At 36.6% G+C, this 19,558-nt stretch overlaps 1 protein-coding gene across 1 annotated transcript in view; it reads right to left on the reverse strand.

Annotated features, from left to right (window-relative positions):
* LOC136879201 (meiotic recombination protein DMC1/LIM15 homolog) overlaps nt 1-19,558 on the reverse strand; it is a 115,307-nt gene that overhangs the window by 64,883 nt on the left and 30,866 nt on the right. The window contains exons 4-5 of the mRNA XM_067152996.2: nt 10,625-10,792; nt 1,926-2,091 (exon numbers count right to left, since the gene is read on the reverse strand). Coding sequence (XP_067009097.1) covers nt 1,926-2,091; nt 10,625-10,792 — 334 coding nt within the window. The remainder of the gene's footprint in view (nt 1-1,925; nt 2,092-10,624; nt 10,793-19,558) is intronic.

The following is a 19,558-nucleotide window of genomic DNA, read 5'->3' on the forward strand; positions in this document are numbered from 1 at the left end:
TTTTTTCCCCTCTTGGTGCAACAGCTGATAGAGTCCCCCATGAAGACCTAACACCAGGGCACATCCCATGTCAGCATTCCAAAGTATGATGCCTTAGACCACGCAGCTACATTGCGGGACATAAATACATAATGAAAGTGACTTGGCTTACCTTTAGTACATCTTGAAGGTAGTTCAGTATGATTCCCTGGATTATGTATTCAGTATTAGATCAACCATTTTTCTCCTCTTCAAATCATCTTGTACGATTAAGTGAGATTTTTCAACAGTGTTTGCTCTAAATTCAATTAGCATGTAGTGTGGTGAAAACATAAATGAACAACAATGCTTGCTTGAGGTTAGAGGAAGATAATTATATGCAGGCCCTAGTTACTTGTAGGATAAAGGTGGATAAATGCTTATGAAACTTGCAAGTCATAATCAGTCGGTTGCATAATTATAATACAACCTACTATCTAGTACTTAATTGTATCAAATAGTGTATTTTTTAAAGTTACAAATGTTACAGGAACTATTTTATTGTCGATGTTCTTAGATATATTAAAATATAATTGAAATAAAAATACTGTACAATTAATGCATGTCCACTTTAATTCCAGTTAAACATAAAACGTATTTCCAAAAATACAACTTTGGTTTCGTTGTCAGAGTAACATATGGGCCAATTTATCTATCTATCTATCTATCTAGCTGTCTACATATGACTTGTATGGGTCAATATGTTTCCCCTAGTTATGAAAAATGAATAAACACCATTGGGGGAGGATAACATAATGGACATAACATCTGCCTGATTTTAAAAGCAGTCAGCAATTTGGAGATGAGTGAAACCATCTTAAAACAAAGGGGGTACATGGAGATACATTGTTCTGACTCCAAATAGAGCTCTTCAAGGTAAGTATATAAATAATACTGCATTTCTGGAGTTACATTCCTCTAGTTATTACATGACAAAATTTTCTTATACAAAATGTAATTATGTTGAGTCTGGTTCACCACAGCAATCAATATCTGATTCAAGAATGTGTCAATCAATCAATACCGATCTGCATTTAAGGCAGTCGTCCAGGTGGCAGATTCCCTATCTGTTGTTTTCCTAACCTTTTCTTAAATGATTTCAATGACATTGGAAATTTACTGAACATCTCCCTTGGTAAGTTATTCCAATCCCTAACTCCCCTTCCTATAAATGAATATTTGGCCCAGTTTGTCCTCATGTATTCCAACTTTATCTTCATATTGTGATATTTCCTACTTTTAAAGACGCCACTCAAACTTATTCGTCTACTAATGTCATTCCATGTCATTTCTCCGCTGACAACTCAGAACATACCACCCAGTCGAGCAGCTCATCTCCTTTCTCCCAGTTCTTCCCAGCCCAAACTTTGCAACATTTTTGTAACGCTACTCTTTTGTCGGAAATTACCCAGAACAAATCGAGCTGCTTTTCTTTGGATTTTTTCCAGTTCTTGAATCAAGTAATCCTGGTGAGGGTCCCATACACTGGAACCATATTCTAGTTGGGGTCTTACCAGAGACTTATAAGCCATCTCCTTTACATCCTTGCTACAACCCCTAAATACCCTCATAACCATGTGCAGAGATCTGTATCCTTTATTTACAATCCCATTTATGTGATTACCCCAATGAAGATCTTTCCTTATATTAACCCCCAGATACTTACAATGATCCCCAAAAGGAACTTTCACCCCATCAATGCAGTAATTAAAACTCAGAGAACTTTTCCTATTTGTGAAACTCACAACCTGACTTTTAACCCTGTTTATCATCATACCATTGCCTACTGTCCATCTCACAACATTATAGAGGTCATTTTGCAGTTGCTCACAATTTCAGAAGTCCCATTAATATGCTATTAACTCTTGTGAGGTTTTATAGAAAGCAAAATCAAGAATGTTACATACTAGCAGTTTGAAGACGCCAGCCTCCTCATGGAATTTTGCTGCTACACAGTCCATCAGTTCATACTGGTGTTCACTAGTATAAGCTCGTGCATATAAAACATTGTCCAAAACTGCAGTCTGGTCCAAATTGAAACGATCAGCAATGCTTCGTAGACGATCAGGACGACTGAATATGTTGAGGTAAATAAACTTAAGTAAGGTAATGTTGATCAGCAGATATTGTCGTTGCACCTAGAAAAACGGTTGTGATAATATTTCAGCTTAGAACTCTGACTAGAAAGGTTCTCTCACCTAAGGTTCAGTACTGCACTTTTATCAATGATTCTTTTTTTAAGTGATGTGTGCTACGGGTCAGTATTTCTCCCATCAGCATTGTCACATAACGGTATTTCAAGGAGCAATGACAATATATTGAAAACATCTGCACAAAAGTTTCTTCAAATCACTGTGATTGTGTGTTTTAAGGGAATGCAAAGAGATCTAGTTTGGCAACATTTTGTACTACTGTAGTTTAGTTTCACAATGAGTGTTTCTACAACAATATTCTGAAGTAACCCATGAAAGTAAAATGTAGAAACATGTGACTTTACTGAACAAACCTAGGGCATTTTGGAAAGGAATTCCTTAAGTGTAATAATGTATAAAATGAATTATTAATAGAATAAATAAGTATTGCTGTTTTTCCATACAGTATTAAGAAGTGAAAGCTCTGCAAACTTTACAAATGGATATGAATTTTAGAACATGACTAGTTTTGGTTTGTACCTGAAAATCACTGCTTGAAATAGTTCTTGAATATCTCTTGACTAACAGCAATTACTGATGGAAAGTAGATCTGGGTATAATGGGTAATATCATGATCATCCATAAACCTGATCAGCCCAGTTGCTAAGGTGAGAGGTAAAGGTTCTGATAGCAAACAGCAGCAACCAGGGTGGTGATAAATAATTATGGAACATTATAAGTAGGTAACATTCCTATCAATGAAGAACAATGCACATTAATGAAAAATTTTGCTGAGTGTTGTCTTCTTCTTCTCCTTATAGGAACAATTTTTTTTCAATGGCTTTTCAAATCAAGCCACCCTCTAATGCCGCCATCAAGTAGTCCTTCGTATTTTATCTTTGGTTACGAGGAACCATTTTTTTGTAAAGTTCAGTTTGTGCCGGTCACTTGACTTCTTCAGATGGATTAATTGTATTAAACTTGCTCCTTTTCATATTTAATGAACCTGCAATCTTAAGTAGCAAGCATCATATTTCATTTTGTAATCCACAGCCTTATTAATAGGCCCACAGTCGTGCATAAGGAAGTGAAATTATAGAAAGATGGGAAAGTGTAGCTACGTAGTTCCAGAACATTCTGTAATGAAATGTTAAACAATTAATTTATTGAAACCACCTATTCAATACTAGTAAAGTCTTTAGGACTATAACATTGTCATTATATTAAGTTTAAGTATGGTACATGTTTCGCCTGTCATTGCAGGCATCGTCAGCCATGAATTCTAACTCCAAGTCAGAGCTCTGAGTGGATGCTTACTAGGATTATTCTAAAACAATATTTTTTATAACAATTTGCACTGAAGTACAAGAACATTAGGTCATATTGGAGTGAACAAGCTGTTCTTGTTTTAAAGTTCTAATGTGACGTCCAACATATGTTTACATCCAATGGGAATAATATTAACTGTCAACTCTCATTATGCCGTTAATGCAAATGGCATGATACAAATGGGATTTAAAACATTTGGACATTTTTACAGTCTATTAAGATTAACTTGTACTAGAACTATTCCTAAAAACTATTTTTTTACATAATTTATACTAATATATATAACGTATGACACAATTTGGAAATGAACTGGCTGATCTTGTCTTAAAGTTTCAATGGGATGTCCTACTCATGTCCATGTCGTATGGGGATAATACAAAATATCAACACACATAATGCCGATGCTGGGATGGCAACTGTAGTCTATTGGATCATAATATTCAAACATTTCTTTTTACTTTAGTAGGAGATCAAACACATTCAGCTTATAAGGTTTTGGGATGGCTTAAATATTCTATAGAACCACAACACTTCCTTGAAGAATGAGAATTGCTATTAAAGTGGAGTGTCGGTTGGATGGCAAGAATGCTGGTAGAGAGCTTGATTGACTTTTATTGAATAACGGATTATTTCATCTCCGTATAAACAAGCCAAACGACGTGGACATGAGTAGGACGTCCCATTGAAACTTTAAGACAAGATCAGCCAGTTAATTTCCAAATTGTACCATATGTTATGCATATTAGTGTAAACTGACCTTTTCAATACAATATATCAAGTAAATGATATAGTAATAATGTAATATTATTTACTTGATACACTCAAAATATTAAAAGATAAACACACTAGACTACATGCAAAACAATCGTAAAGCAGTAGAACTCTACAAATAGTTGCTTATCTTCTTCAGACATTAAAAGCATAAGTGAACTATTTGTTTCGTGCGAACAATATCATAATCTGTGCCGCATGAAAGTTAATTTCTTTATTTGCTTAAGTGACCAGTTTATTTGCCTTAAAGAAACATTTGTTTTCAATTTCATTGACATTCGACACGGCATCTGTGCATTTATTTTGTTATCCTTTCATGGGAATGATTAAAGTTAATTCAGAAATTACACCTCAGACTAATACGTCCAATATCTCCAAGGGCTTAAATGCATGTGTTCGCGCTACCTTTCCGAGTGAGTGATCTCGGCGAACCAAACTTAACAAGGTGTTAAATCATTTTAACATACGATTTAAGAAAATTTGCGTTTCATCAACAACTGTTAACATTAACAAATGTTAAACTTCATATTAAAGTTTTTTTTTTTTTTTTTTTTTTTTTTTTTTGCTATTGGCTTTACGTCGCACCGACACAGATATGTCTTATGGCGACGATGGGACAGGAAAGGGCTGGGAGTGGGAAGGAAGCGGCCGTGGCCTTAATTAATGTACAGCCCCAGCATTTGCCTGGTGTGAAAATGGGAAACCACGGAAAACCATCTTCAGGGCTGCCGATAGTGGGATTCGAACCTACTATCTCCCGAATACTGGATACTGGCCGCACTTAAGCGACTGCAGCTATTAAAGTTAACATCAGCCATTTCCAATGTTAAATTGCTAACATTAGCATTTAGCAACCTGTTCCAAAATGGCTGCTGTGAATCTCGCTTTCGATGCAAAATTGCTCTATTTAGATCTTTTACAAAACAATCCTGATCAAAGAAGAGTTCAGCGACGTAATGACTTTTGAAAATTTGACGGATGCACAATTTCTTCACAGATACAGGTTATCGAAAATAGTCGTTGTTAAGGTTGTTGACGAAATTTGCGTGAGGTTGGAATAAATTATGAAGAGAAACTTAACCTCTTTCTCCAATGTTGCAGGTACTGATAATATTACGATTTTTTGCTACTAGTTCTTTTCACACAATGGTCGGAGACAGTGCTGGAATTTCTAAAGCCACTGTTAGTAGAGTTGTTTGTCGAGTGTCTGCAGCAATAGCATCCATGAGGAGGAGGCATATAACATTACATTCCCTTCAGTAGAAGAGCGTCAGCAAATTATCCGCGACTTCTATGAAATAAGCCGTTTTCCTAGTGTTTGTTCTAGGTTCAATAGATTACACACATGTAAGAATCCAATCACCTGGAGGCAACTGGGCCGAAATATATCATAATCGGAAGGGATATTTCTCTGTTAATGTTCAGGTGATTAGTGAGCCTAACCTCCAAATCAGGGATATACTTGCTAGGTGGTCTGGTTCTGCACACGACAATACAATATTTAATAACTCCCATATCGGAGCACAGTTTGAAGTGGGACAATTAACAAAGTGATTTTGTTAGGTGACAGTGGATACCCACTAAAAAAGTATCTGTTAACCCCATTGAAACCCACGCCTCGTCCTTTTCTTTTATCGTCAAGCCATCCATGCGCTTGCACTCAATAACTTATATATATTTACTAATTCAATTAACAGCTCTTTTTCGAAGGAGGAAAAATTAGAACTACGATTCTGTTTCACTTCACGTGCCATATTTTACAGCTGTACACAAACAAAAGCGCATCGGAGCGTGTTGTAAAACAGCATGTTCGTACCACTGCCTCCTTGAATCGCACCAGTTCACAATATTGGGAGAGTTAACAGTCGATTAGTTGACATTTCACAAGAAAAGTTTGATGAAACGCAAGAAACCTAACAAGATGTTAAAATTTTAACTCCGTATTAACTAACTACTTGTTAGTATATATTTAACATATGTTGATGAAACCGGGCCTAAATATTATTATTGAAGGTTTTTACCATAATTAGGATATCGGGCCTATGACATCTTCTATAGTCATGTAGTCAGGATGGACAACCAGAGACTGACCTTGAGAGTCATTTAACAGTATCTCTAGAGGGAAAGCAACTAACGCCAAGTAGACGAGGCTAATTAAAAAAGACCTCGAACAACTAGAAATTGTCCCCAGTGAGATCTACAACAGAGATAAGTATAGAATGCTGACCAGAACATCAGACTCTCTCCTTTCAGTAACAGCCAAAACACTGTGCCCTGGAGTACGGGTGAAATGGACTTGGAAACAAAAAATACATTCACAGCATGAGAATGAGATAGTACTGGGCTAAGATGAAAGTCTGCCAGAGTTAAGAATCATGCAGGTCACAGCCTAAACACACCCTTGAATGGCACTGTACTTAAAATGAAATTCAAATCAGAAGGTATGGTTGGACCGCTGCTCAGCCCAAAGGCCTGCAGATTATGAGGTTTCATGTGATCAGCACGATGAATAAAAAAATTTCATCACTAACTGAAATAAAAACAAAGTACAGATTTAATGTAGGTGTTAATCTCATGCTTAAGCTCATCAGCATACATGCAAATATTGAACAGCTGTGCGATTGTTGGCAAGCATTTCATTAATATACTTACCAACCAAGACAAGGAGAGACAGAGTAAGAAATTTTAAGGTCAGAAAAAAGACAGGGGTATAAAAACTGAGTGATAGGATGCAGAAGAATAAATTGAAATGGTCTGGACATGTTACGAGAATGGAGGAGGGGAGAATACCAAAACAAGTGTTGGAGGCTAAGATACCAAGGAAAGAGGGAAAGAGGGTGGCTCAGAGCAAGATGGATAGACTGTCAAGAATATAAGATAAAGAAGACTGGAATGGAATATAATTATTGAAGAAGAGTGGTAGAAGGAGAGTTGGCCCCGCAGTGTAGGGGTAGGGTGCCTGCCTCTTACCCGAAGGCCCCGGGTTCGATTCCTGGCCAGGTCAGGGATTTTTACCTGCATTTGAGGGCTGGTTCAAGGTCCACTCAGCCTACGTGATCACAATTGAAGAGCTATCTGATGGTGAGATGGCGGCCCGTCTAGAAAGCCAAGAATAACAGCCGAGAGGATCCATCGTGCTGACCATATGACACCTCATAATCTGCAGGCCTTTGGGCTGATCAGCGGTTGCTTGGTAGGCCATGGTCCTTCGGGGCTGTTGCACTATGGGGTTTGGTTTGGTTTGGTTTGGTTTGGTTTGGTTTGGTTTGGTTTGGTTTGGTTTGGTTTGGTTTGGCGGAAGGAGAGGCAATGGTGGAGAAGTGCCATCAACACCCTGACCTGGCAGGAGCTGGACAAGGGGAAAAGAAAATGACGATGATGATTTACCTGCATCTGAAGTACCAACTATGTTTACATCACTTTTTTCAGTTGAGGTGTAGGTAGAGAAGATGCAAGTTCAGTTCTAAAAGTAAGTTAAATAAAACAGTTTAAAAAACGTTTAAGTCTTAATATAAAATGAAGGTAATTGTAATTAACACAGTTTTATAAACACTGATATTGTACCGGGAAAAAGAATGTCTGTCTTTGGGGCCGCTGACACTAGCTTGAAGACAATGGAATATTTCTAAGGGTGTGACACGTAAACATTGGAGTTGGTACAGAGAGGGGTATTAGTTCAGTGAATTTATATTTCTTTGAAAATTTGGTTTTATTGTTCATTGGAAACAAATTCATATCACCTCGCATACAAGTTGAGTTGAAGCGTTGTAGCAGGCTGGAATCTCCAAACTCCGGAATGGTTACTAGGCATGGTCTGGACAGGAACCACGTCCGTCCTGGATGTGAAGTTCTCGACGTTCTAGAATTTGATTGATTAGGTGGTCTATTTAATAAATAACTTACTGTTATTATTCCAATCAAATATCATCAATACGGACCAAAAATGATATTTATTACATGTAATGTTCTAGAATTTCTCTAAATTCTATAGGATCTGGGAGTTCTCGAATTTCTAGGTACGCACGTTGCGGGGTTCGATCTCACACGATAATACTGAGAGGTGAGGCGTGATGCGCACACAAGTCCCCCGTATGGCATTCAACTCACTTATAGCACTGTTAAATAAATTAACATTGACCTTCATGGCATTCATTCAATGCAAGTGGGTTAGGTCAAATGTTAATGAAACTGACACTCGAATCTTGATTCAAACACCTCGTTGAATCACAAAGGTTCATAAATTATCACTCGAAAGAAAAACAATTAAACTGAATATCTGACCACATGTTGGATGTCAGTCGAACTAATACTTGGGAAAATTATGTACAATTTATAATGTTAAGTTCACGACGTGAGTCCGCTAATATTGGCATGACAGACTGGAATGTTCTATTAGATCACTAATCTTTATCATCACAGTTCCTAACTTACTGACTTCATCACTTTATAGTCAAAATACAATATTGAGCGCAATATTAACAGTTCATGCAAGTTCTGGACATATCAGCATGTTCGTAATAAATTGAGCAAATTTACTGGAACTCGGAAATGACCTATTCCGTCTATAAACAAAAATTACGTGTACTTGAAGACTGTTCAGCAATGTCATTAAATGATCATTAAAGTTAAACTGCACTTGGAAAGAGTCTTAACACTGTCTGTGAAAAATGATTATGAAGTATAAATTATAAGTTCAAATATGGCACACAAATTCGGATATGGCATGAGAATTCTATGTTTCCACAGTCTGTTACGATGACACAAGTTTAAACACAAGTTCAGATGTGGCACTCAGAAATATTCTATGTTCCCACAATTTGTTACGAAACACAAGTTTAAACGTGATACTCGGAAATACTCCAAGTTTCCACAGTTCATCACAAAACATAAGTTCAATGTGGTACTTGGAAAATTACAACATTCACAAGAAAAATTCTGTTTCCACAGCTTGTTGCGAAACACAAATTCAAATGTGACACTCGGAAATATTCTATGTTTCCAAAGTTTGTTTACGAAACACAAGTTCAAATGTAGTACTTGGAAGAGTTACAACACTCATGAGAAAAATTCTATGCTCCTTCAGTTTATCACTGAAACACAAGTCCTATACTTGAAGAGAATTAAGTTCCACCTCCGCTGGAACCGAGCACTCAAGATGAGAAGTCTCATCCGACCATAGGTTTGGTCTACCGCACTTGTAGAGCTCCACCTGTCACCCGTATCGCAGAGACGGTGGAGTATTACTGACCCTGTAGCCTGGGTCGCCCTCCTTTTATACCTGGAGCCGACGAAGCATCTAGAAACGTGGATATTATCCACCTCTATAACTCCCAAAGTACATGGTGGATTTTCTCCAGAATTTGACAGATTGCATCTGTAATTATGGCCTCCACGTTGGGGGTGTAAAAACAACATCTTAACTCCAAGTAGACTTTTACATATTGGTCGGAACATTACCACATATGGTCACGCCTGGCTGCGTGAAGCCAGCTCGAAGAAGCGGCTACGTCACGGCTGTGCACAGGGATGAGATATCTATTAGGTTCCACCTATTCAATACTAATTACGTGTTGATGTTACTAATAACTCTTTACTTTGGAAGCCTGTTGGAGCCTTCTATTAAATGGATGCACAAAGACTGCATATTGAAGAACCTTCTTTTATTCTTTGATTAGTGAGAGACTATATGCATACTTCATTGTGTCACTGCGCCAGATTTAGTTATTATGCGGTTGCTCTTCTGTTATGGCAATTTATCTTAACACATGGTGTGAATGGAAGGTTAAAGATTTTTAATGATCATATTTCAATACGTATCCACAATAGTTTTGATTATTATGTCTTTGCTTTTATTTTTGTTATTCATTTTATGGCTGATGATACTTTATGTGTCAAAACCGGTCCCAAATTGAATAAAAGTTATTAGTAACATCAACACATAATTAGTATTGAATAGGTGGAACCTAATAGATATCTCATCTCTGTGATCTCAGTTCAATACGGAAACATCAATGAAGCTCATATCTTTGAATAACAGCCGTGCATGTCAGCAAGTTTGGTGGGCTGCCTATCCTCCACCTCGCGCAAAATTTAACACACATACTTCGAACTTGTTTTCACGTAGTGGTGTTTCCGGTACAATATATTGACTGATTGATATACAACTCTCAAGAAATGAAAATAAAAGTATGATAAAATTGTTTTTGAACAGCACACGAGTAGGGTGTCTGTAGAACATTTTAACTTATAATCGCCACTTGAAGAAAGTGTGAGAAACCCTATCAGAATCACAACAAAAACTGAAATACAATACATTCTTATTATTTTAGTAAGATAAGCATAAATTATATGAAATAATTTACTTAAAAGGATACAAAGTATGCTCAGTATCAATAAAAACCACTTTTCCTCCTGAATAACCGTTGTCTCCAGGCATCTGTGCTAAAACACACAGTGTATGAGAAAGTTGGGTTTTTCCTGTTCGAAACTCTCCAAATGCCTCTGTGATGGCCATAGACTCAATCCCTCCTCCAAGTAGCTTGCTGGAAAGGTATGAAGAAGTCTTAGTGTAAACAAAAAATGCTAAAATAATTTCATTATCTAATCATTTTATGCATTAAAAACATACTTTAACATTTTTCTTTTTTAATCTACTGTAGTAAACTTCCGCATTTGAAGTTACAGGCCACTATCACTGATGTCTAAAGAACATCAATGACTCATTAATATAGACCCATCATAATTATAGGTCCTAGATAATTTATTACAATGCAAATATCTCAAGCCCCTGAAACAAGTCAGCAACTACAACCAAACTGTTTAATATATAACAAGACATATCCTAATCTATGATCTCGCTATGATAGATGTTGGCGAAATATGTATGGTAGCCACGTTGTATGGGGATGGGAATTGCTATCTTAGTTCTCATATAGTCAATTTGTTTTTTATGTTCACCACAGTAGAGAAATGATCATCTTTCATTGTGACTCCAAAATTCTAGAAGTCTAGTTATTTTATTTAAATACATCTCAGCAATTCCAAGATGGCGAAAGGTCTATTGAAACAAAATGTAATGTACAAGAAATAATGATGAACAGTTCTTAATGATATCAGCAATGGTAGTTTCTACTTTTCAGGAAGGTGTTAACTTGCAATTTGTTTTTTTTTTTTTTTTTTTTTTTTTGTATTACCTGAAGCCATTTCTTTTCAGTTTTTACTCAATTAATTTATAATTTTGAGTAATACATTTATAAACTACCTGCAAAAGAAAGCGTATGGTAACAATATTATACCTGAAAAAGAAACAAATTTGCATAAGGATGGGAAATGTTTCATTTAGAGCAGGGTTCCTATCCATTAATGTTGATCATATAGCCCTACAACAGTCATTAAATCTGCATAGTCTGTCACAATGCCATGAATTCCTGGATACACTGCTCATTTTTAAACTGCTCCACTCCTTGGTGAATTGCCCACAACTCATAGAAAAAAATTAACTTCCATGTACGAGACAGACGCATGAGGTTTAATCATACACTGTCCATAAATTGTCATAGAACTAACTATGCATTCCATGAACCAATTGAAATAGTACAAAGATGGCTAAACAAGGTGGATATTGATGTATTTAACTGCTGATTGTCAAAATTCAGATATTACTTGCACAATCTTTTTAGTCTCATTCTCTCTCTATTTTGTTGTAAAATGGTATTACCGTCAATATATTATTATTATTATTATCATCACCATCATTATTATTATTATTATTATTATTATTATTATTATTATTATTATTATTGTACGTCTTGGTAGTGATAAGATCAGTAAGTCTGTTGTGCATGCAATGATCGAAGCTTTCATTGGTAATTACCCATATATTGACATGGAAATTGAGTATAAGTAATATTTAGTATACGTACTTTTGATATTTAATAGGATAAACTACCGTAGTGGGTATAAAGTTCAAGAAATTGACATTGTGTGCTAGTGAAATTGTGTTGTTAGGTTACCTAGTTTCTTCATAGAAAATAACAGAGAATAGATATTTCACCGCGACTTGAGTCACGGCCAGCTGGACTCCCTAGACAGCGTGATGTCGGAATCCGGTGTGACTCCGTGGAGTTTAATCCAGCATCTATGGAATGTGGCCACAATATCACGGAAATGGAGTGAACATGATAAATGCAATAGCAGTATTGAATGAAATGAGAAAATGAATTTGAGGCTTGATATCACTCAACAAATAACAACTTGAAATCGCCAGAGGCCTGTTGAAAAGTATTCTTGCAATTCAGCAAAAAAATCTGAAGATTTAGCAAGGTTTAAAGAAATTGGAGGAAGCTCTAGATGCGGGATCTACGCACAGAAAAGCTTGGAAAGCAACTACAGCATTACTGCAAAAGGATTTGCCCATTTAAGAGAAGGTAGAACAGTGCACCACAAACAGAAACGTAGAACAGGATAAATGGGAAATGGCGTTATCCAAGAAGAAGAGGGAACAAAGGCAGAAGAAGACAGATGAAGATGAAGGTACTCAACCTGAACCAGTATCTGCAACTGTTAAAGAGAATGAGCAACGGAAAAGTTTAACTATAAGAAGCCGCCCAGAAGCTGTACTTATCAAACCAATGAATGGCAAGACTTTTGCAGATGTTGTGAAAGATATCCGCAGCAAGGTGAAGCCGGAATATAGCGGCGCTGGTATTAGATCAATCAGGAAAACTATATCTGGAGCAGTTCTTCTTGAAGTTAATAAGGCCATGGAAAGGAGAATAGAGAAAATTTTAATAAATCACTTACAGGTGCTCTTCGGACATGACAGCGAAGTAAAAGTTTTGACACCTAGAACTACACTGGAAATTTGGGATATGGACAGTGCCACCACTATTACCGACGTAGAGGAGGCTGTAAGACAAGACTTAGAAAATCCTAATCAAGAACTGAAGGTCTCAATCACAAATCCGAACAGCAGGGGTCAAAAACTCGCCATTGTGGAGATAGAAGATAGCGAGGCACAAAAGCTGTTAGAAATAGGCAAAATTAAAGTAGGGTGGCTATACTGCAGAGTAAGAAGGTGGGTTGTAGTTCCTCAGTGCTTTAGATGTTTGTCATATGGGCATCAAGCACGAAACTGCAAAGGAGTGGACATTTAAACTCTGCTTTAAGTGCAGGGAAGCTGGTCACAAGGCAGTAGGATGTAAAATGAATCTACAATGCATAATTTGCACAGATATGGACATTGAAGAGTCAAATCGACATAATGCTCTTGGCTCAGGCAAGTGTATCGTGTTTCGTGAAGCACTAGAAAAGACCAAAAAGCAGTGGTGAATGGTACAGATCCTTCAAGTCAATATACACAGGAGTTTAACTGCCAATGATCTATTGACAAAGATGACCTATGAGATAGGAGCAGACATCTTGATTCTTAGTGAGCAATATCAAGACAGAGATCAACCAGGTTGGTTTTCAGACAATCTAGGGACAGCTGCAATATGGATACCAGATCTTGGAAAATATTTAGTTATAAATCAAGGATGCAGATATGGGTTTGTTTGGGTCAAAGTCAGTAAGGTAATTTTTGTCAGCTGTTATTTCACCCCGAATTATGCTATTTCTGACTTCCAGATGAAACTAGATGGGCTTGAAGATGCTCTGCAAGGGATGAACAATAATCTAGTTGTTGCTGGTGACTTTAATGCTCAAGCAGTGGAATGAAACATGCCTCAAACAGATTCTAGAGGGTGACGTACAATGGAGATGGCCACCAGATTGGGATTAATGGTTATCAACGTTGGTAATGTGACAACCTTTTAGTGACCAGGATGTCAGGGAACTATACCAGACATAACTTTTGCTTCTGAAGACATTGCATCTAGAATAACTGAATGGCGAGTGATTGAAGAATATACAGGAAGCGATCATCAGTATATCATTTTTCGTGTACTTCAAGAAACTCCACATCTAAGGATTACCATGCTCAAGCCAGAAAGATGAAACATAGCCACTATGGATAAAGAGAAATTTCATGAAGTAATACAGAATGGAATGGACTGGACTGTATAATGGATACATGTCATGGATGCAAAAGAAGCATAATTGCTAATAAATGCATGGAACACACCATGAGACTCCTCCAGCAAGCATGTGACACATCAGTGACCAAAATAAAACAAGGGAGAAGCAAGCGTCCAGCATATTGGTGGAATGAAAAATTTGCTGAGCTGAGGAAACAATGCCTGCGACTCAGATGAAGGACACAAAGAGCACGACACAATGATGAAGCTCTCTCAGTAGAGTATAGGTCTATGAAGTACACTTAAAAAGAGTAAAGCCGACAAGTGGTGGGAAATGTCTAAAGAAGTGGATGAAAATCCTTGGGGATTAGGGTATAAAATTGTTATGAAGAAATTTGGGATGCTCCCAAGCCTGATCATGGATCCACGCACCATGAAAGAAATAGTAGATACACTATTCCCTGATCATGCAGAGAGGATTGATGATGAGACTGAGGAAGAACTAGATAATGTACCACGTTTTACAACTGAAGAATTGATAACAGCAATTAATTCCCTTAGAAATAAGAAAGCCCCTGAACCAGATGGTATTCCAAGCAGAAGTACTAAAGGTGGCAACTGAATTATGTCCCCAACTGCTGTTGAGAATGTAAATCGCAAACTGCAGAAATGCAACAAGTTCACAAATCCTGATTTTACAGGAGTGACAAAACACTGTTTTGACACTTTATTTTCAAACTCATGTAATTCAAATTTTTTTATAGTTATTCAACAGTTAGTATGGTTCTAAAGGATATATACATAATTTGTTAAGCATTTGTTTTTAAGTGTAAATATTGTTTTTAAAACGTGGACATGACCCCTTTTTGTAGTAAATGAGGTTTAAAAATGAAAAAAATTTCTAAAATCTTGAAAAATGCTTTATTTATGCAACACTGTTGTCATAATGCTATTTTGTTGTTTTAATATCATAATAACTGATGTACAGTACTACTTAAGAGCTCCATTTATTCAGCTGGTTGATCTTCTTGAATGGACACAGTAGTTACAGGCCATCACGTTATTTCATTCCAAAATCGGAGCTTTTCATCTGCAATATAAACCAAAGTTTTTTTTAAATCCTCAATTTTTGAGTGGTTGATATGTAATACAGCTGAATAGGCTTTATTATTTGGTAGTTCCAAGCCCTTTACATTCGTAAGTCAAAAGTATCACTTGTCAATCCAGAAATATGAATACTGCATTCAATCTCCCCCAACATCTCAGAAGAAACTGACATCTCGCGGTATTTTGAAATTGAAAATGTTATTTTGTTAGGTTTTACTACATTTTTCCCATAAGAGTCATTGCTTAAGCATGTTCTCTTGTAAAATTTAGGCCACCAAGCCCCGTAGTCAATGAAATCTTCAAATGACATTTTTTTCACTGTAAACTTTCCAGGAATTTTTGAGGAAGCCTTAATCAGATCAATTACTTCATCAGTTTCATAATAACTCTCTGCTTTCCTTAGTTTTCTCCTCATAATTCCAAAGTCACAGTGCTTTAGAACTATTGTTTACAGCAGAAAAGGAACAAGTCCCAGACATGTTCCCTATCTGCAGTAAAAGCAAAATTCAGACTGTTGCCATACCTATAAAAATGACGGCAGTAATTCCCTTTTAGCAGAAAACGGTGTGTCTACCCATTTAGAATTGATTCCTGCTAAAAAGTGAATTTGTGAATTTTGTGGACTTGTTGCCTTTCTGCAGTTAGCGGTTCGAATCATTGTTTGAAAGCAGGAATTTTTAGTTTTTGTTGGAAGATAGGTAGATTGGTTTTGAGCAGTAAAGGGAAAACTGGGGGTTACAGACCTCTATGTATACTGGACACTGCTGGGAAAGGTTAGAGAAGCTATTACAGCCAAGAATACTCTCAGCAGTTCGATTAGCTGGCGATCTATCTGACCAACAACATTGATTTTGCAGGAGTCACTCAACGCTAGATGCGGTGAATTAAGTGGTGAAGACAGCAGAATGAGCTCAAATGGGTAATTATCACTCTAGAAAGCTGACGCTTCTTGTTACCCTAGATGTTAAAAATGCTTCAACTCAGCAAGATGGAGTGATATTTTGGAAGCTCTACAAGAAACGTTCAAGCTACCAGAATATCTCGTGTACATACTGCGAGACTATATTGTTATATGACATGGAAGATGGTCAGAGAAGAAAACAGCTCACAGCTGGTGCAGCGCAAGGCTCAATTCTTAGACCAAACCTTTGGAACATCATGTAAATTACACATGTCAATACACAAATAAACTTTCTAACATATTGGCAATTCATAATAGCGTTGATATATACAAAATTTTGAATGTATAAAATTTACGATAAAGGTAAAATGATCTATTTACAATTCTGTGATATCTATTACCTAGTGATGTTTTGTGTTACAATTGTGTGTTAAATAACAAAAGATGTCTTTTAAAACACGTATGTCTGAACAGCTTATACACCTAATAAAAATTTGGGGTATTAACATTCCTATAGTATTAAAATTTAAGACGTTCTATCACATAAAAATATTCATGTAAATAAAATTAGTAACAGTGTCCAGTATTGTTACATTGTAAAAGAGAATAGCTGTTCGTTATTTAATGTTTGTTAAAATAGTTCCTCATTAGAATATAGGCGGTAAGCCAAGTTAAATTGAGCGGCTTTAAGAATCAAATAAGTCTTGCTTGAGATAGCGGTAGCTTAGTTGTCAGGTTGCCAGATGGTTTTAAGTTTCTAAATCTCAGAAGTACAAAGAACATGTGAGTGGCTGAGGCCGTAGTTGACGAGTATGAGTTCACAAAGCACTATGTCATCAGGTGGTGAAATGCAATTCTAGAGATCTTGTTTCAAAACGGACCAGCAGGCTGCTGGTATGTGGTGCATGAGGTCCGTTTTGAAACAAGATTTCTAGAATTGCATTTCACCACCTGATGACATAGTGCTTTGTGAACTCATACTCGTCAACTACGGCCTCAGCCACTCACATGTTCTTTGTACTTCTGAGATTTAGAAACTTAAAACCATCTGGCAACCTGACAACTAAGCTACCGCTATCTCAAGCAAGACTTATTTGATTCTTAAAGCCGCTCAATTTAACTTGGCTTACCGCCTATATTCTAATGAGGAACTATTTTAACAAACATTAAATAACGAACAGCTATTCTCTTTTACAATGTAACAATACTGGACACTGTTACTAATTTTATTTACATGAATATTTTTACGTGATAGAACGTCTTAAATTTTAATACTATAGGAATGTTAATACCCCAAATTTTTATTAGGTGTATAAGCTGTTCAGACATAAGTGTTTTAAAAGACATCTTTTGTTATTTAACACACAATTGTAACACAAAACATCACTAGGTAATAGATATCACAGAATTGTAAATAGATCATTTTACCTTTATCGTAAATTTTATACATTCAAAATTTTGTATATATCAATGCTATTATGAATTGCCAATATGTTAGAAAGTTTATTTGTGTATTGACATGTGTAATTTACTTGTGTCCTTGTGTATCTAACTTTAGGCTGATGATGGCATAGATATGCCGAAACCGGTCCCTAATATTTATGAATAAAATGTGACATTTCATTGTATATCACATTTGAATTTGTATTGAACAGGTGGAAAATTATATACTTTCATCTCTTAATTGATACTTGGTATTCACAATTACAAAGAATGGGTACCGTCCACCTAATCAATACTTTTTTATGTCTTGTTACTATGCAGTACTGGTTTCGACCTTCACGGAGGTCATCCTCAGCTGGTTATGAGATCTAAAGCTAATTTAATGTATAATATAAAAACATTACTAAATCTAATGAAGAATGTCACATGATATGAGTGATAATATTAAAATATATAAAATATACATTGATATGATGTGTCTTCTGGTTTAAAAAACAAGCGTCAATATTCTATGACATGTATATGTTGATACAGATGTTGATTCCCATAGGGAATCTGAAATATTTGTTCCAAATGAGTAAATTTATAATACCAATATAAATGGTCCGTTATTGGACATTATAAATTTCCCAGCTAACTCATTCCTGGTTGCCAGCGTTTCGCCCTCGTGTGCCAGGCTGGGCTCATCAGTTGGTACCTAGCACACCTACCAAGACGCTGGCTAGTGCATACCGTGGAGGCCACTGCGTAGGCTAATTGTAGCCTCCGGCAGTGCCAATGCACTATGAGAGACTTTGTCTCATTATCAAAAATTGATGCCTGCTTGGCCATCAGATGATACAGATGGTGATACCCATAGGGAATCTGAAATATTTGTTCCGAATGAGTAAATTTATAATACCAATATAAATGGTGGACATTATAAATTTTCCAGCTAACACATTCCTGGTTGCCAGCGTTTCGCCCTCGTGTGCCAGGCTGGGCTCATCAGTTGGTACCTAGCACACCTACCAAGACACTGGCTAGTGCATACCGCGGAGTCCACTGTGTAGGCTAATTGTAGCCACCGGCAGTGCCAATGCACTATGAGAGACTTTGTCTCATTATCAAATATTGACGCCTGCTTGGCCATCAGATGATACAGATGTTGATTCCCATTTATATTGGTATTATAAATTTACTCATTCCGAACAAATATTTCAGATTCCCTATGGGTATCAACATCTGTATCATCTGATGGCCAAGCAGGCGTCAATTTTTGATAATGAGACAAAGTCTCTCATAGTGCATTGGCACTGCCGGTGGCTACAATTAGCCTACGCAGTGGCCTCCACGGTATGCACTAGCCAGCGTCTTGGTAGGTGTGCTAGGTACCAACTGATGAGCCCAGCCTGGCACACGAGGGCGAAACACTGGCAACCAGGAATGAGTTAGCTGGAAAATTTATAATGTCCAATAACGGACCATTTATATTGGTATTATGTATATGTTACATAAAATTAGGTGTACTGTTCGTGAGTAATAGATAATTTGGTAAAATACAATTTCTACACTTAAAATGTTTATAGCATTCTTGAGGTACACTTTGAAGTTTAGTTCATATTGGTGAATCGTTGCATACGTTCATTGGTATGTTTGGACTAAGCATTCTAGAACATTCTAGGATATAGATGGGATAAAAACTAATAACATATAATACATTAAAATACGATAAAATGTTCACTGTGAGGCTAGCTATATCAGACGTACTGGAAAAAACTTCTTTATCCGTTACAATGAACACATTAACGCCTTAAAGCATAATCACTTTTTGTCTATAACTCAACATAACAAGGATTATA

The sequence above is a fragment of the Anabrus simplex genome, chromosome 8, assembly GCF_040414725.1.
Source record: "Anabrus simplex isolate iqAnaSimp1 chromosome 8, ASM4041472v1, whole genome shotgun sequence".
In the NCBI taxonomy this organism is placed as follows: domain Eukaryota; kingdom Metazoa; phylum Arthropoda; class Insecta; order Orthoptera; family Tettigoniidae; genus Anabrus; species Anabrus simplex.